Source organism: Bombina bombina, chromosome 4 (assembly GCF_027579735.1).
Source record: "Bombina bombina isolate aBomBom1 chromosome 4, aBomBom1.pri, whole genome shotgun sequence".
Taxonomy (NCBI): Eukaryota; Metazoa; Chordata; class Amphibia; order Anura; family Bombinatoridae; genus Bombina; species Bombina bombina.
In genome coordinates this window covers 881,555,704-881,580,161 of record NC_069502.1, presented here as the reverse complement: position 1 = coordinate 881,580,161, position 24,458 = coordinate 881,555,704, and the positions used below count along the sequence as shown (strand labels likewise).

The 24,458-nt window shown below is 42.9% G+C and overlaps 1 protein-coding gene across 1 annotated transcript in view; it reads left to right on the top strand.

The window, feature by feature from the left end:
* The window catches only part of LOC128657427 (zinc finger protein 2-like), a 223,680-nt gene that overhangs the window by 103,081 nt on the left and 96,141 nt on the right, over positions 1-24,458 (top strand). The window contains exons 5-7 of the mRNA XM_053711779.1: positions 3,426-3,524; positions 5,827-5,931; positions 13,324-13,422. Of these exons, the coding sequence (XP_053567754.1) occupies positions 3,426-3,524; positions 5,827-5,931; positions 13,324-13,422 (303 nt within the window). The remainder of the gene's footprint in view (positions 1-3,425; positions 3,525-5,826; positions 5,932-13,323; positions 13,423-24,458) is intronic.

The window sequence follows — 24,458 nt, the reverse complement described above, 5'->3', positions numbered from 1 at the left end:
TACAAGTGAGTTTGCACGTATGATGCGTGTGAGGGATGTGAGTTACAGGTGAGTATGCATGTATGATGTGTGTTAAGGGTGTAAGCTACAGGTGAGTGTGCACGTATGTTGTGTGGGAGGGGTGGGAGTTACAGGTGAGTGTGCAAGTGTGATGCGTGTGAGAGGTGTGAGTTTCAGGTGAGTGTGCACGTATGATGCGTGTGAGTTACAGGTGAATGTGCACGTATGATGTGTGTAATGGATGAGAGTTGCAGGTTAGTGTACACGTATGATGTGTGTGAGGGCTGAGAGTTACATGAGAGTTACATGTGACTGTGCATGTGTGATGTGTGTGAGTTACAGGTCAATGTGCACGTATGATGTGTGAGCGGTGTAAGCTACAGGTGAGTGTGCATGTGTTATGTGTGTGAGTGTTGTCAGTTACAGATGAGTGCACGTATCATGTATAAGCTACAGGTGAGTGTGCATGTGTTATGTGTGTGAGTGTTGTCAGTTACAGATGAGTGTGCACGTATGATGTGTGTTACAGGTTAGTGTGCATGTATAATGTGTGGAATGGATGAGAGTTACAGGTTAGTGTACACGTATGATGTGTGTGAGGGCTGAGAGTTACATGTGACTGTGCATGTGTGATGTGTGTGAGTTACAGGTGAATGTGCACGTATGATGTGTGAGCGGTGTAAGCTACTGGTGAGTGTGCATGTGTTATCTGTGTGAGTGTTGTCAGTTACAGATGAGTGTGCACGTATGATGTGTGTTACAGGTTAGTGTGCATGTATAATGTGTGTAATGGATGAGAGTTACAGGTTAGTGTACACGCAGGGCCACCATCAGGGGGTGACAGGGGTGACTCCTGTCAGGGGCTCAATGGGCCCCTGTCAGCCACTAGTGGGTACTACAACAGAGTGCTAATTGAGCATGGGGAATGTTATAACAAGGAGTAAAGTATTAGCATTTGAGAGGATTTCTGAGTGTGCACTAAACCACTATGCACAGTGTGAGACAGACTTAGCACTTTGTTTGTACAGTGTGTGCCTGAGTCAGACGGCAGATCACTTTCATTTGCAGAGGAGGTAGGACTTACTTAGTAAATGTTTTTTTATTTCTTTGTGCAATTTCGGATTGTAACTTCAGTGTGGTAGTAGTTGTATGGTGGGGCCAGAGGTCCATAAAAACACTTTTTTTTTTTAGCAGCAGTGTATTTATGATTATTTGACAATGCTGTAGAAATTCTATATTTAAAACCATGCAGAAATGTTTCCTCCTCAATACACAAATGGTAGGTGCCCTTTTGGCAGATATGCATTTATATATATATATATATATATATATATATATATATATATATATATATATATATAAAATGCATATCTGCCAAAAGGGCACCTACCATTAATTGCATTCCAGTTTATTGCCCCTTTATGCAAGGACTTTCCAGATGCAAGGAGGCATTTTATTTAAGATTTTTACATCTGCATAAAATGTTATACTCTCAGACTAAGATTGCTAAGTGTTTGAAATGAGACAGGTTAACTTAAAACTGTTCAGTTTACACTACAGCTGACTTAATTTTGAAATACATACCAACAAGCCTAAATCCTGCATTTAACCAGATCTAATGGTATGAGTACCACAGCTTATGGTTCCACCAAGACCATATAGAGTACAGCTGACAGATGGGAACCTTTGTACACTATATTTGAAGTGGTGCTCTTGGTTGGGGAAAAATCAAACAAACATATGTCAACCTTTTAAAAGTACTTTTCTTCATCTAGCCATCTACCCAGATCATTAATGTACAATTTTGAATTCATAGAATTATTTTTGTTTGCACGTTTACAAATATGATTCTTTAAAAATTGAGCTCTTAATTTCTGCAATTTTTTTATCATGCATGTCACACACTGTTGATTTAGGGGATTCAAGGTGCATAAATGTTTCCTCCTGTGAGTGTTTCTGTGGATGTCTGTGTTCACGTCTTTGTGCTTTGGTTTGTGTCTCTGAGTATGTATGTATTTTTTTTCTGTGGGTTTCTCTGTGAGGGTGGGTGTGTATGTCTGTGTTTTCTGTGGATGTCTCTGTGAGGGTGTATGTTTGTATGTATGTCTGTGTTTTCTGTGGATGTCTCTGTGAGGGTGTGTGTATGTCTGTGTGTGTTTTCTGTGGATGTCTCAGTGAGCGCGTGTGTATGTATGTCTTTCTGTGTTTTATGTAGTTGTCTCTCTGTGTGTGTATGTCTTTGTGTGTTTTCTGTGGGTGTCTCTGTGTGTGTGTGTATGTCTTTGTGTGTTTTCTGTGGTTGCCTCTGTCGGTGTTTCCTTGGGTGTATGTGCAAGCTTGAGTTTGTTTGTGTGTGTGTGTCCATTGTCTGTTCCTTTTTATGACATTTTGACCTTACTACTGATTATTCACATCTTTCTACAGTCTTTGAGACTAACGAGACCTTTTCGTAAGTCACCAATTCACCATTTAACCTTAAAATTATTATTTAGGCAGTTCAGGGCCCTTCCTTTCAGCCACTGCATGCTGTTGTCATGATTTAGTTGGCATCTTCCTTTATAAAAAGATAATCAGAACTCCATATTTTGTTTTCTAAATCTCCTTTCTTTACAAAACTGTAGTTTACCTCATTACTTGTCAGGTCAATGTAAACAAGTGCTAAGTGTCTGTGTGGGTGTCTGTGTCTGAGTGTGTTTCTTTTCATGTTGGCTAGAGTGTCTATATGTGAAGCCTTATGTGTGAGTGTGTGTGTGTGTTTCAGTGTATGAGTATGTCTGTGTGTTACTACCTTTACAACATTTCCAAGTTAAAATAGACACTTAAGAATAAAGTGCATATACGTTTTAGTCACTTGGTCAAAAATTGCACATGTCAAAGAAGGGGGGTGGGGGCTGATCAATGGTTAAGTCATGGGCCCCAAAATTTCTAGTGGCGGCTCTGTGTACACGTATGATGTGTGTGAGGGCTGAGAGTTACATGTGACTGTGCATGTGTGATGTGTGTGAGGGGTGTAAGTTACAGGTTAGTGTGCATGTATGATGTGTGAGGGCTGAGCGTTACATGTGACTGTGCATATATGATGTGTGTGAGTTACAGGTGAGTGTGCACGTGTGATGTGTAAGTTACAGGTGAGTGTGCCCGTATGATATGTGTGAGTTACATGTGACTCTGCATGTGTGGTGTGTCTGAGGAATATGAGTGTGCATGTATAATGTGTGTGAGTTACAGGTGAGTGTGCACATATGATGTGTGTAAGGGGTGTGAGTTACAGTTGAGTGTGCACGTATGATTTAACATTGTAAAATAATTAAACAATAAGAAGGAAAAAGACCAGTGTTTCTATCTGGTGCTATTGTCTGTCTAGGAAATAAAAAAAAAGGTTTTATTATTAATATATAAAAACTGAATCTGCTTTATTTGTACAGTAGAAGATAAAGCTGATATAGTGAAATTTGTGAAAACAGAAGATCTGTGTGTGAGGCATCAGCTGGGAGATGTGGAAACCAGTGACATCATCAGCCGAGGTAAATGTGCACGTGTGTTGTGTCTAAACTATTGTTATAGCTAAAAAGATTAGGGATAGACTGATATCGTTTTTTCAGGGCCAATACCAATTAATGACCTTCTTTCAAGCCGATAACCGATAACAGGGGCCGATATTCTGTACATTTAAAATTTTGAAAAATCAACACAATTTCTACACAAATCTGGTATAAACTGAACATGGTTATTAAAATTTTAAACATTAAAAGTAAACAACTGGGAAAAATAAAGTGCTTGAAAATTAACTTCTTAAATGGCTTCCCAAAACATAGAAAAATGGCATAAATCCCTTTTAAACTGTACACTGGTATAAAATAAATTTAAGTCACTACTGCAAAGCTAGACACTACATGATTTCTTAATACTCCCAGTTAAGTGGAAAAACATTATAGTGCAGAAAGCATAACATTTCAGTATGTTCTCCTGTTAAAAGGCTTTACAGATAACGGTTAAACGTAAAGTTAAAAAAAATAAAATATATATCCTGTTTATACTGCCACTTGACAGGGAAAGACAGGACATGCAGGAATATCAGTGCTAGATTTTTTTTATTTGCTTTAATTTTTAGTATGCTCATATATTTACTGGATTGCAAATACCTTCTCTGGTACTGAGGAGTGAACTATAAGTTTCTTTATTATGTCACTTATGGGCAGTTTTATACATGTTTATTAGCGCCACCTAATGGTCAGAGCATTGTTATCCATTCCTAGAGAATATTGATACTAGTCTCCTATACTGCATAGCTTTCTACTCAAGGTTTTCTTCTATGCCCATGAAAGGGAAAAATAAAATATTTAAAGGGACAGTCAACACCAGAATTTGTTTTGGTTAAAAAGAAAGATTATCCCTTTTTCCATCTAAAGGGGAGGAGAGTCCACGGCTTCATTCATTACTGTTGGGAATTAAGAACCTGGCCACCAGGAGCAGGCAAAGACACCCCAGCCCCAGTATGATGTGTGTGAGGGATGTGTGTTACAGGTCAGTGTGCACGTATGTTGTGTGGGAGGGGTGTGAGTTACAGATGAGTGTGCATGTATGATGTGTGCGAGTTACAGGTGAGTGTGTACGTATGATGCGTGTGAGAGGTGTGAGTTACAGGTGAGTGTGCACCTATGTTGTGTGTGAGTTACAGGTGAGTGTGCATGCAAGATATGTGTGAGGGGTATGAGTTACAGGTGAGTGTGCATGCAAGATGTGTGTGAGGGGTGTGCGTTACAGGTGAGTGTGCATGCAAGATGTGTGTGAGGGGTGTGAGTTACAGGTGAGTGTGCACCTATGATGCGTGTGAGAGGTGTGAGTTACAGGTAAGTGTGCACCTATGTTGTGTGTGAGAGGTGTGAGTTACAGGTGAGTGTGCAAGTAGAATGTGTCAGGGATCTGGATTACAGGTGAGTGTGCACGTATGATGTGGGTGAGGCATGTGAGTTACAGGTGATTGTGCACGTATGATGTGTGAGGGATGTGAGTTACAGGTTAGTGTGCAAGTATGATATGTGTGAGATATGTGAGTTACAGGTGATGTGTGTGAGGGATGTGAATTACAGGTGAGTGTGCATGTATGTTGTGTGTAAGGGATGTGAATTACAGGTGAGTGTGCACTTATAAAGTGTGTAGGGGTTTGAAGTACAGGTGAGTGTGCACATATGATGTGAGTTACAGGTGAGTGTGCATGTACAATGTGTGTGAGTTACAGATGATTGTGCATGTATGATGTGTTTGTGAGGAATGTGATTTACAGGTGAGTGTGCACCTATGATGTGTGTGAGTGATGCGATTTACAGGTGAGTGTGCACATATGTGTGTGAGGGATGTGAGTTACAGGTGAGTGTGCATGTATGATGTGTGTAAGTGGTCTGAGTTACAGGTGAGTGTGCACGTGTGATGTGTGTGAGGGGTGTGAGTTACAGGTTAGTGTGCATGTATGATGTGTGTGAGCAATGCAAGTTACAGGTGAGTGTGCACCTATGATGTTTGTGATGCGATGTATAGGTGAGTGTGCACATATGTGTGTGAGGGATGTGAGTTACAGGTGAGTGTGCACATATGATGTGTGGGAGCGATTGTGCACGTATTATGTGTGTGAGTTACAGGTGAGTGTGCACGTGTGAGGGGTGTGAGTTACGGGTGAGTGTGCATGTATTATGTGTGTGAGTGATGTGAGTTACAGGTGAGTGTGCACGTATGATGTGTATGTGAGAGATGAGTTAAAGATAATTGTGCATGTAAGTTATAAAAACTAGATCATGTGATATAAAAACTGAATCTGCTTTATTTGTACAGATACAGATAACACTGACATAGTGAAAGATGAGATAACAGAAGATCTCTGTGTTAGGCATCAGCTGGGAGCCCCTGATGAGAAAACTAGTGACAGTATAAGCTCAGGTAAGTGTGCATGTGTGAGGGATGTGATTTACAGGTGAGTGTGCACTTATGATGTGTGTGAGGGATGTGAGTTACAAGTGAGTGTACACGTATGATGCGTGTGAGGGGTGTGAGTTACAGGTGAGTATGCATGTATGATGTGTGTTAAAGGTGTAAGCTACAGGTGAGTGTGCATATATGTTGTGTGTGAGGGGTGTGAGTTACAGGTGAGTGTGCATGTACAGTATGATGTGTGTGAAGGGTTTGAACTGCAGGTGAGTGTGCACGTATGTTGTGGGTGAGGGGTGAGAGTTACAGGTGAGTGTGCATGTAAAATGCGTGTGAGAGGTGTAAGTTACAGGTGAGTGTGCATGTGTGATGTGTGTATGGGGTTTGTGGTACAGGTGAGTGCACGTATGATTTGTGCGAGTGATGTGAGTTACAGATCAGTGTGCACGTATGATGTGTGTGAGTGATGCAAGTTACAGGTCAGTGTGCAAGTATGTTGTGTGGGAGAGGTGTGAGTTACAGGTGAGTGTGCATGTATGATGTGTGCGAGTTACAGGTGAGTGTGCACGTATGATGCGTGTGAGATGTGTGAGTTACAGGGGAGTGTGCACCTATGTTGTGTGTGAGGGGTGTGAGTTACAGGTGAGTGTGCATGTATGATGCGTATGAGTTACAGGTGAATGTGCACGTATAATGTGTGAGCGGTGTAAGCTACAGGTGAGTGTGCATGTGTTATGTGTGTGAGTGTTGTCAGTTACAGATGAGTGTGCACATATGATGTGTGTTACAGGTTAGTGTGCATGTATAATGTGTGTAATGGATGAGAGTTACAGGTTAGTGTACACGTATGATGTGTGTGAGGGCTGAGAGTTACATGTGACTGTGCATGTGTGATGTGTGTGAGTTACAGGTGAATGTGCACGTATGATGTGTGTGAGGGATGTAAGTTACAGGTTAGTGTGCATGTATGATGTGTGAGGGCTGAGAGTTACATGTGACTGTGCATATATGATGTGTGTGAGTTACAGGTGAGTGTGCACGTGTGATGTGTAAGTTACAGGTGAGTGTGCCCGTATTATATGTGTGAGTTACATGTGACTCTGCATGTGTGGTGTGTCTGAGGAATATGAGTGTGCATGTATAATGTGTGTGAGTTACAGGTGAGTGTGCACATATGATGTGTGTAAGGTGTGTGAGTTACAGGTGAGTGTGCACGTATGATTTAACATTGTAAAGTAATTAAACAATAAGAAAGAAAAAGACCAGTGTTTCTATCTGGTGCTATTGTCTGTCTAGGAAATAAAATAAGATTTCTCTTGTTAAGTGTATTCAGTCCACGGGTCATCCATTACTTATGGGATATATTCCCTTCCCAACAGGAAGTTGCAAGAGGATCACCCAAGCAGAGCTGCTATATAGCTGCTCCCCTCACATGTCATATCCAGTCATTCTCTTGCAACTCAACTAGATAGGACGTTGTGAGAGGTCTGTGGTGTTTTTATACTTAGTTTATTTCTTCAATCAAAAGTTTGTTATTTTAAATGGCACCGGAGTGTGCTGTTTGTTCTCAGGCAGTATTTGGAAGAAGAATCTGCCTGCGTTTTCTATGATCTTAGCAGAAGTAACTAAGATCCACTGGCTGTTCTCGCACATTCTGAGGAGTGGGGTAACTTTCAGAAAGGGAATAGCGTGCGGGGAATCCTGCAAACAAGGTATGTGCAGTAAATTATTTTTCTAAGGAATGGAATTGACTAAGAAAATACTGCTGATACCGATGTAATGTAAGTAAAGCCTTTAATACAGTGAGAGCGACTGTTAGCAGGCTGATTTAAATATATACAGTAAAGTAATTTTCTAAGGAATGGAATTTGACTGAGAAAATGCTATTAATATTGAAGTGATGTTATAAGCCTTAAATGCAGTAGGAAGACTGGTATCAGGCTTATCAATAGAGATTCATACTCCTTAAAAAAAGGATGTTTAAAACGATTTTGCTGGCATGTTTATTCGTTTTGTGAGGTACACTGGTGATAAAACTTATTGGGGTATACATTTTTTCCACATGGCTGACCGGTATTTCTGCATAGAGACAGTTAACTGAAACTCCCAATGTTGTAATTTTGTGTAGAAGGGGCCTATTTTAGCGCTTTTTTGACGCAGTAAAAATTCAGGCTCAGTCTTCCTGCTTCTTCCTGCATGACCCAGGTCGTCTCCAGAGAGCTTAAGGGACTTCAAAAGTCATTTTGAGGGAGGTAATCAGTCACAGCAGACCTGTGACAGTGGTTTTTGACTGTATTAAAAAATGTTTTTTTCTTTACTGCTTATAAAAATCCGTTTTGGGTATTAAGGGGTTAATCATCCATTTGCAAGTGGGTGCAATGCTCTGCTAACTTAATACATTTACTGTGAAAATTTGATTGCTATAACTGATTTGGTTCATTGTTATTTCAACTGTGACAGTTTTTTTGTGCTTCTTAAAGGCACAGTAGCGTTTTTCTTTATTGCTTGTAAAATTATTTACAGTGTTTTCCAAGTCTGCTAGTTTTATTGCTAGTCTGTTTAAACATGTCTGACACAGATGAATCTGTTTGTTCACTATGTTTAAAGGCCAGTGTGGAGCCCCATAGAAATATGTGTACTAAATGTATTGATTTCACTTTAAATAATAAAGGCCAGTCTTTATCTATAAAGGAATTATCACCAGACAACGAGGGGGAAGTTATGCCGACTAACTCTCCTCACGTGTCAGTACCTTCGCCTCCCGCTCAGGAGGCGCGTGATATTGTGGCGCCAAAGTGCATCAGGGACGTCCATACAAATCACTTTACAAGACATGGCTACTATTATGAATAATACCCTGACAGAAGTATTATCTAAATTGCCAGAATTAAGAGGCAAGCGCGATTGCTCTGGGGTAAGAATAGAGCGCGCTGGTGCTACAAGAACCATGTCCGATACTGCGTCACAGTTTGCAGAACATGAGGACGGAGAGCTTCATTCTGTTGGTGACGGATCTGATCCAGGGAAACAGGATTCAGAGATCTCTAATTTTAAATTTAAGCTTGAGAACCTCCGTGTATTGCTAGGGGAGGTTTTAGCGGCTCTGAATGACTGTAACACAGTTGCAATTCCAGAGAAATTATGTAGGCTGGATAGATACTATGCAGTACCGGTGTGTACTGATGTTTTTCCTATACCTAAAAGGCTTACAGAAATTATTAGCAAGGAGTGGGATAGACCTGGTGTGCCCTTTTCCCCACCTCCTATATTTAGAAAAATGTTTCCAATAGACGCCACTACACGGGACTTATGGCAGACGGTCCCTAAGGTGGAGGGAGCAGTTTCTACTTTAGCTAAGCGTACCACTATCCCGGTGGAGGATAGTTGTGCTTTTTCGGATCCAATGGATAAAAAAGTGGAAGGTTACCTTAAGAAAATGTTTGTTCAACAAGGTTTTATCTTGCAGCCCCTTGCATACATTGCGCCTGTCACTGCTGCTGCGGCATTCTGGTTTGAGTCTCTAGAAGAGGCCATTCACTCAGCTCCATTGGATGAAATTATGGACAAGCTTAAAGCACTTAAGCTAGCTAATGCATTTGTTTCTGATGCCATTGTACATTTAACTAAACTAACGGCTAAGAACTCCGGATTTGCCACCCAGGCGCGCAGAGCGTTATGGCTTAAATCCTGGTCAGTTGATGTGACTTCTAAATCTAAATTGCTTAATATTCCTTTCAAGGGGCAAACCTTATTCGGACCCGGCTTGAAAGAAATTATCGCTGACATTACTGGAGGTAAGGGTCATACTCTTCCTCAGGACAGGGCCAAATCAAAGGCCAAACAGTCTAATTTTCGTGCCTTTCGAAATTTCAAGGCAGGAGCAACGTCAACTTCCTCCGCCCCAAAACAGGAAGGAACCGTTGCTCGTTACAGACAGGCCTGGAAAACTAACCAGTCCTGGAACAAGGGCAAGCAGGCCAGAAAACCTGCTACTGCCCCTAAGACAGCATGAAGGGATGGCCCCCTATACGGAAACGGATCTAGTAGGGGGCAGACTTTCTCTCTTCGCCCAGGCATGGGCAAGAGATGTCCAGGATCCCTGGGCGTTGGAGATCATATCTCAGGGATGTCTTCTGGACTTCAAGGCTTCTCCTCCTCAAGGGAGATTTCATCTTTCAAGGTTATCAGAAAACCAGATAAAGAAAGAGGCATTACTATGTTGCGTACAAGACCTCCTAGTAATGGGGGTGATCCACCCAGTTCCGCGGTTGGAACAAGGACAGGGGTTTTATTCAAATCTGTTCGTGGTTCCCAAGAAAGAGGGTACCTTCAGACCAATTTTGGACCTAAAGATCTTAAACAAATTCCTAAGAGTTCCATCATTCAAAATGGAAACTATTCGGACTATCCTACCCATGATCCAAGAGGGGCAGTACATGACCACAGTGGATTTAAAGGATGCCTACCTTCACATACCGATTCACAAAGATCATCATCGGTTCCTAAGATTTGCCTTTCTAGACAGGCATTACCAGTTTGTAGCTCTCCCCTTCAGGTTGGCTACGGCCCCGAGAATCTTTACAAAGGTGCTGGGCTCTCTTCTGGCGGTTCTAAGACCGCGAGGCATAGCGGTGGCTCCATATCTAGACGACATCCTGATACAGGCGTCAAGCTTGCAAATTACCAAATCTCATACAGAGATAGTTCTGGCATTTCTAATGTCGCATGGGTGGAAGGTGAACGTGGAAAAGAGTTCTCTATCACCACTCACAAGAGTCTCCTTCCTAGGGACTCTGATAGATTCTGTAGAAATGAAAATCTACCTGACAGAGGCCAGGCTATCAAAACTCTTAAATGCTTGCCGGGTCCTTCATTCCATTCCACGCCCGTCAGTGGCTCAGTGCATGGAAGTAATCGGCTTAATGGTAGCGGCAATGGACATAGTGCCATTTGCGCGCCTACATCTCAGACCGTTGCAATTGTGCATGCTACGTCAGTGAAATGGGGATTACTCAGATTTGTCGCCCCTACTAAATCTGGATCAAGAGACCAGAGATTCTCTTCTCTGGTGGCTATCTCGGGTCCATCTGTCCAGGGGCATGACCTTTCGCAGACCAGATTGGACGGTTGTAACAACAGATGCCAGCCTCCTAGGCTGGGGCGCAGTCTGGAATTCCCTGAAGGCTCAGGGATCTTGGACTCAGGAGGAGAAACTCCTCCCAATAAATATTCTGGAGCTAAGGGCAATATTCAATGCTCTTCTAGCTTGGCCTCAGTTAGCAACACTGAGGTTCATCAGATTTCAGTCGGACAACATCACGACTGTGGCTTATATCAACCATCAAGGGGGAACCAGGAGCTCCCTAGCGATGTTAGAAGTCTCAAAGATAATTCGCTGGACAGAGTCTCACTCTTGCCACTTGTCAGCGATCCACATCCCAGGCGTGGAGAACTGGGAGGCGGACTTTCTAAGTCGTTAGACTTTTCATCCGGGGGAGTGGGAACTCCATCCGGAGGTTTTTGCTCAACTGATCCATCATTGGGGCAAACCAGAGTTGGATCTCATGGCGTCTCGCCAGAACGCCAAACTTCCTCGTTACGGATCCAGGTCCAGGGACCCGGAAGCGACGCTGATAGATGCTCTAGCAGCTCCTTGGTTCTTCAACATGGCTTATGTGTTTCCACCGTTTCCTCTGCTCCCTCGACTGATTGCCAAAATCAATCAGGAGAGAGCATCAGTGATTCTGATAGCGCCTGTGTGGCCACGCAGGACCTGGTATGCAGACCTAGTGGACATGTCGTCCTGTCCACCATGGACTCTACCTTTGAGGCAAGACCTTCTAATACAAGGTCCTTTCAATCATCCAAATCTAATTTCTCTGAGACTGACTGCGTGGAGATTGAACACTTGATCCTATCAAAGCGTGGCTTCTCCGAGTCAGTTATTGATACCTTGATACAGGCACGAAAGCCTGTTACCAGAAAAATCTACCATAAGATATGGCGTAAATACCTGTATTAGTGCGAATCCAAGAGTTACTCATGGAGTAAGGTTAGGATTCCAAGGATTTTGTCCTTTCTCCAAGAGGGTTTGGAAAAAGGCTTATCAGCTAGTTCTTTAAAGGGACAGATTTCTGCTCTGTCTATTCTTTTGCACAAGCGTCTGGCAGATGTTCCAGACGTCCAGGCCTTTTGTCAAGCCTTAGCTAGGATTAAGCCTGTGTTTAAAACTGTTGCTCCTCCGTGGAGCTTAAACTTGGTTCTTAAAGTTCTTCAAGGAGTTCCGTTTGAACCCCTTCATTCCGTTGATATTAAACTTTTATCTTGGAAAGTTCTGTTTTTGGTGGCTATTTTCTCGGCTCGAAGAGTCTCGGAGTTATCCGCCGTACATTGTGATTCTCCTTATCTGATTTTCCATTCAGACATGGTAGTTCTGCGTACTAAACCTGGGTTTTTACCTAAAGTAGTCTCTAACAGGAATATCAATCAGGAGATTGTTGTTCCGTCATTATGTCCTAATCCTTCTTCAAAGAAGGAACGACTTTTGCACAATCTGGACGTAGTCCGTGCCCTGAAATTCTATTTACAGGCAACTAAGGATTTTCGTCAAACTTCTTCACTGTTTGTCGTTTACTCTGGGCAGAGGAGAAGTCAAAAAACCTTCGGCAACCTCTCTCTCCTTTTGGCTTCGTAGCATAATACGCTTAGCCTATGAGACTGCTGGACAGCAGCCCCCGGAGAGAATAACAGCTCATTCCACTAGAGCTGTGGCTTCCACCTGGGCCTTTAAGAATGAGGCCTCTGTTGAACAGATTTGCAAGGCTGCGACTTGGTCTTCGCTTCACACTTTTTTAAAATTTTACAAATTTTACACTTTTGCTTCTTCGGAGGCTGTTTTTGGGAGAAAGGTTCTACAGGCAGTGGTTCCTTCCGTTTAAGTTCCTGCCTTGTCCCTCCCATCATCCGTGTACTTAGCTTTGGTATTGGTATCCCATAAGTAATGGATGACCCGTGGACTGAATACACTTAACAAGAGAAAACATAATTTATGCTTACCTGATAAATTTATTTCTCTTGTAGTGTATTCAGTCCACGGCCCGCCCTGTCCTTTTTAAGGCAGATCTAAATTTTAATTAATACTCCAGTCACCACTGCACCCTATGGTTTCTCCTTTCTCGTCTTGTTTCGGTCGAATGACTGGATATGACATGTGAGGGGAGGAGCTATATAGCAGCTCTGCTTGGGTGATCCTCTTGCAACTTCCTGTTGGGAAGGGAATATATCCCATAAGTAATGGATGACCCGTGGACTGAATACACTACAAGAGAAATAAATTTATCAGGTAAGCATAAATTATGTTTTTATGATTAATATATAAAAACTGAATCTGCTTTATTTGTACAGTAGAAGATAAAGCTGATATAGTGAAATTTGTGAAAACAGAAGATCTGTGTGTGAGGCATCAGCTTGGAGATGTGGAAACCAGTGACATCATCAGCCGAGGTAAATGTGCACGTGTGTTGTGTCTAAACTATTGTTATAGCTAAAAAGATTAGGGATAGACTGATATCGGTTTTTCAGGGCCAATACCAATTAATGACCTTCTTTCAGGCCGATAACAGGGGCCGATATTCTGTACATTTAAAATTTTGAAAAATCAACACAATTTCTACACAAATCTGGTATAAACTGAACATGGTTATTAAAATTTTAAACATTAAAAGTAAACAACTGGGAAAAATAAAGTGCTTGAAAATTAACTTCTTAAATGGCTTCCCAAAATACTCCCAGTTAAGTAGAAAAACTTAGTGCAGAAAGCATAACATTTCAGCATGTTCTCCTGTTAAAAGGCTTCTGTTTTTTTCATATATTACTGCCACTTTACTAAAAACACGCTCACTTTTTACAGATAAAGGTTAAACGTAAAGTTAAAAAAAAAATAAAAAAAAAAAATATATATATATATATATATACTGCCACTTGGCAGGGAAAGAAAGGACATGCAGGAATATCGGTGCTAGATTTATTTATTTGCTTTAATTTTTAATATGCTCATATATTTACTGGATTGCAAATACCTTCCCTGGTACTGAGGAGTGAACTATAAGTTTCTTTATTATGTCACTTATGGGCAGTTTTATACATGTTTATTAGCGCCACCTAATGGTCAGAGCATTGTTATCCATTCCTAGCGAACATTGATACTAGTCTCCTATACTGCATAGCTTTCTACTCAAGGTTTTCTTCTATGCCCATGAAAGGGAAAAATAAAATATTTAAAGGGACAGTCAACACCAGAATTTGTTTTGGTTAAAAAGAAAGATTATCCCTTTTTCCATCTAAAGGGGAGGAGAGTCCACGGCTTCATTCATTACTGTTGGGAATTAAGAATCTGGCCACCAGGAGGAGGCAAAGACACCAAAGCCAAAGGCTCAAATACCTCCCCACTTACCTCATCCTTCAGTCATTTCTTTCGTCACAGGAGGATGGCAGAGAAGGGCCGAAGATCGGAGTAGTCTCTTATGGAGGGTAGTACTCTTCGCATTGGGACTGGAGTTTTAAGTAGTCCTGTGAGCCTCTCAGTGAGAGCCTGGCCGAAAGTTAGAGTCCGGAGATGTAGGGAGAGTCTTTCTGCAAAACCATCCTGACTCATATTAACAGCTCCACAAGCAATTGGCGTTGACAAGTTTTGCTGCCTGCTTTCTACACTCAAGTCCATGTCAGGGGCGAGGCTACTAACCTGTCACACTTGAAGGGCCGTGTTCCTGTTCAACTGTGTAGATTCTGGTAAGATCGTTTCATTTTTTATTAATATTAACTTAGAAGACAGGGTCATAGTGTGACACCTTTTTTATCTTTACAGAATCAAGGGTTAATATTCCTGGAAAGGGGATTATTGAACAGGGGGGGTTAATACATGATATTGTTTATTGTGCCATTGCTGCGTTATGTGCGAGATGGGGCTCTGGCAATGTGTGGAACTTTCAGGCTATTTGTGGGAATCTTGCACGGCCATTTTTTGCACGTTTTTCCCTAGTGCAGGGGCGGTCCTGCCAGGCACTCCATGTGACTGGGTGTGCCTATCTCTCCTTCTCTGTTGATCTGTGGCGCAGGAGACGTAGAGGTTTCTGTAGTCCGGGTCCTAGGAGGTGGTGAGTGCCACGGCCATTGGCGGTATAAAGGTGCTTTTTTGTAAATTAAGTTAGTCTGAACAAGAGCGCAAGCTATGGAAGACTGACGCGTTAGAGGGCTCTCCCTCTTTAACAAAGTCTCATTCCTGTGTTTATTGTAAGGAGGTTCTGGTAGATCAGGCTGCTCAACTATGTTCCACATGCCTTGATAAAGTTACAACATCTAAATGTAAACGGATATCTAGTACTACTGAGCCCTTCCACCTCTGAGGGTTCTTCGTCTTGTTAGGTGCATTCCATACATTCATCTCCGATTACACATGCAGCGCCCCGGGGTCCAACGTTACTCCTTTGGGAGAGATTTGTTGGCCGTCAGACTTTGCGGACCAACTGGAATCGGCGGTTTCAAAAGTGATCCATGGCTTACCACTTCTTCTAGGCGCAAGCGTAGGGTGTATCATGGCGGCCCGGCCCAGGGTTTGTGTACGCTGATGGAAGATCCAGAGGCTCTATACAATGACGAGGCCCACTCCGACTCTTCGGAGGAGGTGCCTTCTGGGTCAGAGTCCATGTCATCTAAACCTCCGGCTGCGGAGGAGCCTGGTTATAGGTTTAGGATAGAGAATTTGCGCTTTCTGCTGTGGCAGGTGCTTGCTATTCTGGAGGTTCCGGAACCTAAGATCCTGGAGAAACCTGTGATTCCTAAGCTTGACAAGGTATACGAGGACAGGGTAGTACCTCAGACTTTCCCGGTTCCCGTTAAGATGGCAAATATTATTAAGAACGAATGGGAGCGATTAGGTTTGTCCTTTTCCCCTTCTTTTAAAAAACTGTTCCCCGTTCCGGACTATCAGCTTGAGCTGTGGGGGACCATTCCTAAGCTGGATGGGGCTATCTCTACGCTTGCGAAGCAGACAATTATTCCCCTCGAGGATAGTTTGTTGTTTAAGGAGCCCATGGCTCAAAAGCTGGAAAACATGTTGAGAAAGATGTTTCAGCACACAGGGTTTGTTTTTCATCTAGCAGCGGTTGTTGTGGCGGTCACTGGAGCTGCAACATATTGGTGTAAATCCCTGTGTGTAATTGTCGAAGGGGAGACCTCCATCAACGAGATACAGGAGAAGATTAAGGCGCTAAAGGCCGCCAATTCTTTCATCTGTGATGCCAATATGCAAATTATTCGCCTGAATGCTAAGGTGTCAGGTTTTTCTTTGGGCTCTTTGGCTAAAATCTTGGTCTGTGGACATGACCTCTAAGTCGAGGCTGTTGTCCCTATCTTTTCAATGGAAGATCCTGTTCGGTCCAGTGTTGGATTCGATCATATCCATGGTTACAGGAGGCAAGGGAGCTTTCCTAGCCCAGGATAAGAAGGCTAAGCCTAAGGGATCTACTTTTCGTCCCTTTCGTGCGGACAAGACCCAGCACCAGCAACCCACCGCAAAAGTGGACCAGTCCAAGGGATCTTAGAAGCCGGCTCAATCTTGGACAAGTCTAAGCAGAGCAAGAAGCCCGCCAAGACGAAATCGGCATGAAGGGGCGGCCCCCGACCAGTCTCCGGATCATGTAAGGGGAAGGTTATCTCTATTCTCAGACGCATGGTTGCAAGACGTTCAGGACCCTTGGGTTCTAAAAGTTGTATCCCAGGGTTACAGGATAGGGTTCGGATCCCATCTGCCCGAGGGCAGATTCCTCCTGTCAAACCTGTCTTCAAGACTAGAGAAGAGAGACGCCTTACTAGAGTGTGTGAGAGATCTCGCCTCTCTCTGGGTTATTGTACAATTCCAAACTTTTTGTGGTTCCAAAGAAGGAGGGCACGTTCCGTCCGATTCTGGTTCTAAATTGTTTAAACAAGTTTCTGAATGTTCCATCGTTCAAAATGGAATTAATCAGATCTATTCTGCCCCTAGTTCAAGAGGGACAGTTCATGACAACTGTAGACTTGAAGGATGCTTACCTTCATGTGCCAATCCACAGGGACCACTTCAGGTTCCTAAGATTTGGACCAACACTTTGGTCTGGCAACAGACCCGAGAGTCTTCTCGAAGGTTCTGGGGGCACTGCTTGCAGTGGCCAGATCCAGGGGCATTGCAGTGGCACCTTACCTGGACGACATCCTGGTTCAGGTGCCGTCGCTCAGCCTCGCAAAGGATCATTTGAGGGCTCTTCTTCTTCTGCTCCAATCTCACAGTTGGAAGATTAACTCAGGAAAGAGTTCCCTGGTTCCCAGCAACAGGGTGGAGTTCCTGGGCACGATAATAGACTCTATGTCCATGAAGATATTTCTCTTGTAAGATGTATCGAGTCCACGGATTCATCTGTTCTTGTGGGATATTCTCTTTCCCTACAGGAAGTGGCAAAGAGAGCACCCACAGCAGAGCTGTCTATATAGCTCCTCCCTTAGCTCCACCCCCCAGTCATTCTCTGTGCCTACTCTAAGTACTAGGAAGGGCAGAGCGAGTGTGGTGACAAAAATGTTTAGTTTTTTTATTTATCATGCAAAAGTTTGTTATTTTAAATGGTACCGGTGTGTACTATTTACTCTCTGGCAGGAAAGGGATGAAGATTTCTGCAAGGAGGATGATGATCTTAGCACTTTGTAACTAAGATCCACTGCTGTTCTCACAAGGGCTGAAGAGTGCAGGAAAACTTCAGTTGGAGGAACGGTTTGCATGCTAAGCTGGATATGAGGTATGTTCAGTCTATATTTTTCTAGACAGACTGTGTTAATTCTAGAAAAGGCTGGCAATATCCCCATGAGGGAAGGGTAAGCTGTATTCAGACACTTGGATAGGAATTTCAGCTTGCATAAAGGGCTCATTAGTTACTGGTGACACTGTTAGAAAAAAAAAATAACAACGTTTTTGTTTATTCAGTAAATGATGCAATTATAACTTTTTCTCTTGTAAGGTGTATCCAGTCCACGGATCATCCATTACTTGTGGGATATTCTCATTCCCAACAGGAGGTTGCAAGAGGACACCCACAGCAGAGCTGTCTATATAGCTCCTCCCCTAACTGCCATATCCAGTCATTCTCTTGCAACTCTCAACAAACATGGAGGTAGTAAGAGAGAAGTGGTGAAATGTAGCTGTTATTTTACTTCAATCAAAAGTTTATTATTTTTAAATGGTACCGGAGTTGTAATATTTTGTTCCAGGCAGAAAAATAGAAGATTCTGCCTGTGATTTCTATGATCTTAGCAGGTTGTAACTAAGATCCATTGCTGTTCTGACACATGACTGAAGAGAGAGATAACTTCAGCGGGCGAATGGCGTGCAGGTTATCCTGCTATGAGGTATGTGCAGTTAAGATTTTTCTAGAAGATGTGAATGCTAGAAAATGCTGCTGATGCCAAATTTATGTAAGGTAAGCCTGAATACAGTGATTTAATAGCGACCGGTATCATGCTTGCTTTCTGAGGTGATAAAACTTTATTGGGGCCTAGTTTTTTTCCACATGGCTGGCTTAAATTTGCCTAGAAACAGTTTCCTGAGGCTTTCCACTGTGTTACTATGAGTGGGAGGGGCCTAATTTAGCGCTTTTTTTGCGCAGTAACTTTTACAGACTGAGACATCCAGCTTCCTCCAGAGTCCCCTGAATGCTATAGGACATCTCTAAAGGGCTCTTAGGCTTTCCAAAATCGTTTGTTGGGGAAGGTAGGCCCACAGCAAGGCTGTGGCAGTTTGGTGTGACTGTTAAAAAACGTCTATATCGTTTTTTTGATCCGTTTTTTGAACTAAGGGGTTAATCATCCATTTGCAAGTGGGTGCAATGCTCTGTTAGCTTATTATACACACTGTAAAAATTTCGTTTGATTTACTGCCTTTTTTCACTGTTTTTCAAATTCTGACAAAATTTGTTTCTCTTAAAGGCACAGTACCGTTTATTATAATTGCTTGTTAACTTGATTTGAAATGTTTTCCAAGCTTGATAGTCTCATTGCTAGTCTGTATAAACATGTCTGACATAGAGGAAACTCCTTGTTCATTATGTTTAAAAGCCATTGTGGAGCCCCCTCTTAGAATGTGTACCAAATGTACTGATTTCACTTTAAGCAATAAAGATCATATTCTGTTTTTAATAAATTTATCACCAGAGGAATCTGACGAGGGGGAAGTTATGCCGACTAACTCTCCCCACGTGTCAGATCCTTTGACTCCTGCTCAAGGGACTCACGCTTAAATGGCGCCAAGTACATCTAGGGCGCCCATAGCGTTTACTTTACAAGACATGGCGGCAGTCATGAATAATACACTGTCAGCGGTATTAGCCAGACTACCTGAATTTAGAGGAAAGCGAGATAGCTCTGGAGTTAGACGAAATACAGAGCATACTGACGCTTTTAAGAGCTATGTCTGATACTGCCTCACAATATGCAGAAGCTGAAGAAGGAGAGCTTCTTTCTGTGGGTGATGTTTCTGACTCAGGGAAGATGATGCAACCTGATTCTGATATTTCTACATTTAAATTTAAGCTTGAACACCTCTGCGTGTTACTCAGGGAGGTTTTAGCTGCTCTGAATGACTGTGATACAATTGCAGTGCCAGAGAAATTGTGTAGACTGGATAAATACTATGTAGTGCCGGTGTGTACTGATGTTTTTCCAATACCTAAAAGGTTTACAGAAATTATTACTAAGGAATGGGATAGACCAGGTGTGCCGTTCTCTCCCCCTCCTATTTTTAGAAAAATGTTTCCAATAGACGCCACCACACGGGACTTATGGCAGACAGTTCCCAAGGTGGAGGGAGCAGTTTCTACTCTAGCAAAGCGTACTACTATCCCTGTCGAGGACAGTTGTGCTTTCTTAGATCCAGTGGATAAAAAGTTAGAGGGTTACCTTAAGAAAATGTTTATTCAAAAAGGTTTTATCCTACAGCCCCTTGCATGCATTGCTCCTGTCACTGCTGCTGCGGCGTTCTGGTTTGAGTCTCTGGAAGAGCCTTTACAGGTAGCGACTCCATTGGATGACATACTTGACAAGCTTAGAGCACTTAAGCTAGCCAATTCTTTTGTTTCTGATGCCATTGTTCATTTGACTAAACTAACGGCTAAGAATTCTGGTTTTGCTATCCAGGCGCGCAGAGCGCTATAGCTTAAATCATGGTCAGCTGACGTTACTTCAAAGTCTAAGCTGCTTAACATTCCCTTCAAGGGGCAGACCCTATTCGGGCCTGGTTTGAAGGAGATTATTGCTGATATCACTGGAGGAAAAGGTCATGCCCTTCCTCAGGATAGGTCTGAATCAAGGGCCAAACAGTCTAATTTTCGTGCCTTTCGAAACTTCAAGGCAAGTGGGAACTTTTGCTCAGTCCAAGACGGTCTGGAGACCAAACCAGACCTGGAACAAGGGTAAGCAGGCCATTTTTGGCCTGCTGCTGCCTCTAAGACAGCATGAAGGAACGGCCCCCTATCCGGTAACGGATCTAGTAGGGGGCAGACATTCGCTCTTCGCCGAGGCGTGGGCAAGAGATGTCCAGGATCCCTGGGCATTGGAAATTATATCCCAGGGATATCTTCTGGACTTCAAGGCTTCCCCCCAAAAGGGAGATTTCACCTTTCTCAATTATCTGCAAACCAGATAAAGAGGAGAGGCATTCTTACACTGCGTACAAGACCTCCTAGTTATGGGAGTGATCCATCCAGTTCCAAAGGAGGAACAGGGACAGGGATTTTACTCAATCTGTTTGTAGTTCCCCAAAAAAAGGGAACCTTCAGACCAATTTTGGATCTAAAGATCTTAAACAAATTCTTCAGAGTTCCATCATTCAAGATGGAGACTATTCGTACCATCCAACCTATGATCCAGGAGGGTCAATACATGACTACAGTGGATTTAAAGGATGCTTATCTTCACATTCCGATACACAAAGATCATCATCGGTTTCTCAGGTTTGCCTTCCTAGACAGGCATTACCAGTTTGTAGCTCTTCCCTTTGGGTTAGCTACAGCCCCAAGAATTTTTACGAAGGTTCTGGGGTCGCTTCTGGTGGTCCTAAGGCCGCGGGGCATAGCAGTGGCCCCTTATTTAGACGACATCCTGATTCAGGCGTCAAACTTCCAAATTGCCAAGTCTCATACGGAAATAGTGTTGGCATTTCTGAGGTCGCATGGGTGGAAGGTGAACGAGGAAAAGAGTTCTCTATCCCCCCCTTACAAGAGTTTCCTTCCTAGGGACTCTGATAGATTCTGTAGAAATGAAAATTTACCTGACGGAGTCCAGGTTATCAAAACTTCTAAATTCCTGCCGTGTTCTTTATTCCATTCCTTGCCCTTCGGTGGCTCAGTGCATGGAAGTAATCGGCTTAATGGTAGCGGCAATGGACATAGTGCCGTTTGCACGCCTACATCTCAGACCGCTGCAACTCTGCATGCTCAGTCAGTGGAATGGGGATTACACAGATTTGTCCCCTCTACTAAATCTGGATCAAGAGACCAGGGATTCTCTTCTCTGGTGGCTATCTCGGGTCCATCTGTCCAAAGGTATGACCTTTCGCAGGCCAGATTGGACAATTGTAACGACAGATGCCAGCCTTCTAGGTTGAGGTGCAGTCTGGAACTCCCTGAAGGCTCAGGGATCATGGACTCAGGAGGAGTCACTCCTTCCAATAAACATTCTGGAACTAAGAGCGATATTCAATGCTCTTCAGGCTTGGCCTCATCTAGTGACAATGAGGTTCATCAGATTTCAGTCGGACAACATCACGACTGTGGCTTACATCAACCATCAAGGGGGAACAAGGAGTTCCCTAGCGATGTTAGAAGTCTCAAAGATAATTCGCTGGGCAGAGATTCACTCTTGCCACCTATCAGCTATCCATATCCCAGGTGTAGAGAACTGGGAGACGGATTTTCTAAGTTGACAGACTTTTCATCCGGGGGAGTGGGAACTCCATCCGGAGGTGTTTGCACAATTGGTTCATCGTTGGGGCAAACCAGAACTGGATCTCATGGCGTCTCGCCAGAACGCCAAGCTTCCTTGTTACGGATCCAGGTCCAGGGACCCCAAGGCAACGCTGATAGATGCTTTAGCAGAGCCTTAATCATTCAACCTGGCTTATATGTTTCCACCGTTTCCTCTGCTCCCTTGTCTGATTGCCAAAATCAAGCAGGAGAGAGCATCAGTGATCTTGATAGCGCCTGCGTGGCCACGCAGGACTTGGTATGCAGATTTGGTGGACATGTCATCCTTTCCACCATGGACTCTGCCGCTGAGACAGGACCTTCTTCTTCAAGGTCCCTTCAACCATCCAAATCTAATTTCTCTGAGGCTGACTGCCTGGAGATTGAACGCTTGATTTTATCAAAGCGTGGTTTCTCCGAGTCAGTCATTGATACCTTAATTCAGGCACAAAAGCCTGTCACCAGGAAAATCTATCATAAGATATGGCGTAAATATCTTTATTGGTGTGAATCCAAGGGCTACTCATGGAGTAAGGTCAGGATTCCCAGGATATTATCTTTTCTCCAAGAAGGATTGGAGAAAGGATTGTCAGCTAGTTCCTTAAAGGGACAGATTTCTGCGATATCTATTCTTTTGCACAAGCATCTGGCGAATGTCCCAGACGTTCAGGCATTTTGTCAGGCTTTAGTTAGAATCAAGCCTGTGTTTAAACCTGTTGCTCCACCATGGAGTTTAAATTTGGTTCTTAAAGTTCTTCAGGGGGTTCAGTTTGAACCTCTTCATTCCATAGATATCAAACTTTTATCTTGGAAAGTTCTTTTTTTGGTAGCTATTTCCTCGGCTCATAGAGTTTCCGAGTTATCTGCCTTACAATGTGACTCTCCTTATCTGATCTTCCATGCAGATAAGGTAGTTCTGCGTACCAAACCTGGGTTTTTACCTAAGGTGGTATCTAATAAGAATATCAATCAGAGATTGTTGTTCCGTCTTTGTGTCCTAATCCTTATTCAAAGAAGGAACGTCTATTACACAATCTGGACGTAGTTCGTGCTTTAAAGTTTTACTTACAAGCTACTAAAGATTTTCGTCAAACATCTGCTTTGTTTGTTGTCTACTCTAGACAGAGGAGAGGTCAAAAGGCTTCGGCAACCTCTCTTTCTTTTTGGCTAAAAAGCCTCCAGAAAGGATTACAGCTCATTCTACTAGAGCTGTGGCTTCCTCATGGGCCTTTAAAAATGAAGCTTCTGTTGAACAGATTTGCAAGGCGGCGACTTGGTCTTCGCTTCATACTTTTTCAAAATTCTACAAATTTGATACTTTTGCTTCTTCGGAGGCTATTTTTGTGAGAAAGGTTTTACAGGCAGTGGTACCTTCTGTTTAATTACCTGCCTTGTCCCTCCCTTCATCCGTGTACTTTAGCTTTGGTATTGGTATCCCACAAGTAATGGATGATCCGTGGACTGGATACACCTTACAAGAGAAAACATAATTTATGCTTACCTGATAAATTTATTTCTCTTGTGGTGTATCCAGTCCACGCCCCGCCCTGTCATTTTAAGGCAGGTATTTTTTAATTTTAAACTACAGTCACCACTGTACCCTATGGTTTCTCCTTTCTCTGTTTGTTTTCGGTCGAATTACTGGATTTGGCAGTTAGGGGAGGAGCTATATAGACAGCTCTGCTGTGGGTGTCCTCTTGCAACTTCCTGTTGGGAATGAGAATATCCCACAAGTAATGGATGATCCGTGGTCTGGATACACCACAAGAGAAATACATTTATCAGGTAAGAATAAATTATGTTTTTTGAAGGGACTAAAGGGGTCATTGGGGCTTGTTTAGGGTTTTTTAACCCACATGGTTAATTAAGAGACACTCTGGTGTTTTTCTGATAGGCCTCAAAACATCGAGTGAGGTGGGAGGGGCCTATTTTCGCGCCTCAGTTGCGCAGTTTATTTTTCTCAGAGACATCTAACTGCTTCTCCAGAGGTTCCTGCTGTGTTTGAGGGCTGTAAAAGAAGTTTTTTTTCCCCACAAATCGTTCTGAAGGGCAGGTAGGCACCACAGCAGAGCTGTGGCAAGGTGCTGTGGCAATCCGATTTTGCCATTAAGGGGTTAATTGTTTATTTCCATAGCTGTGCAAAGTTACTAAGGCTGTATGATACTACTGTAAAAATGTTGTTAAGTTTACTGCTTTTTTACACTGTTTTGCAGAATTTGTGCAGCTTTTTTTCTCTTAAAGGCACAGTACCGTTTTATTTCTAAGTGTTATTTACTTTGATTACAGTGTTTTCCAAGCTTGCTTGTTACATTACTATCCTGTGTAACATGTCTGACACCAAGGAAAATCCTTGTTCAATATGTTTGGAAGCCATTGTGGAACCCCCTCTTAGAATGTGTCCCAATTCTACTGAGACATCTTAATTCAGGCGTCGACTTTCCAGCTAGCCAAGTCTCACACGGACATCGTGTTGGCTTTTCTCACGGGTGGATGGTGAACATAAAA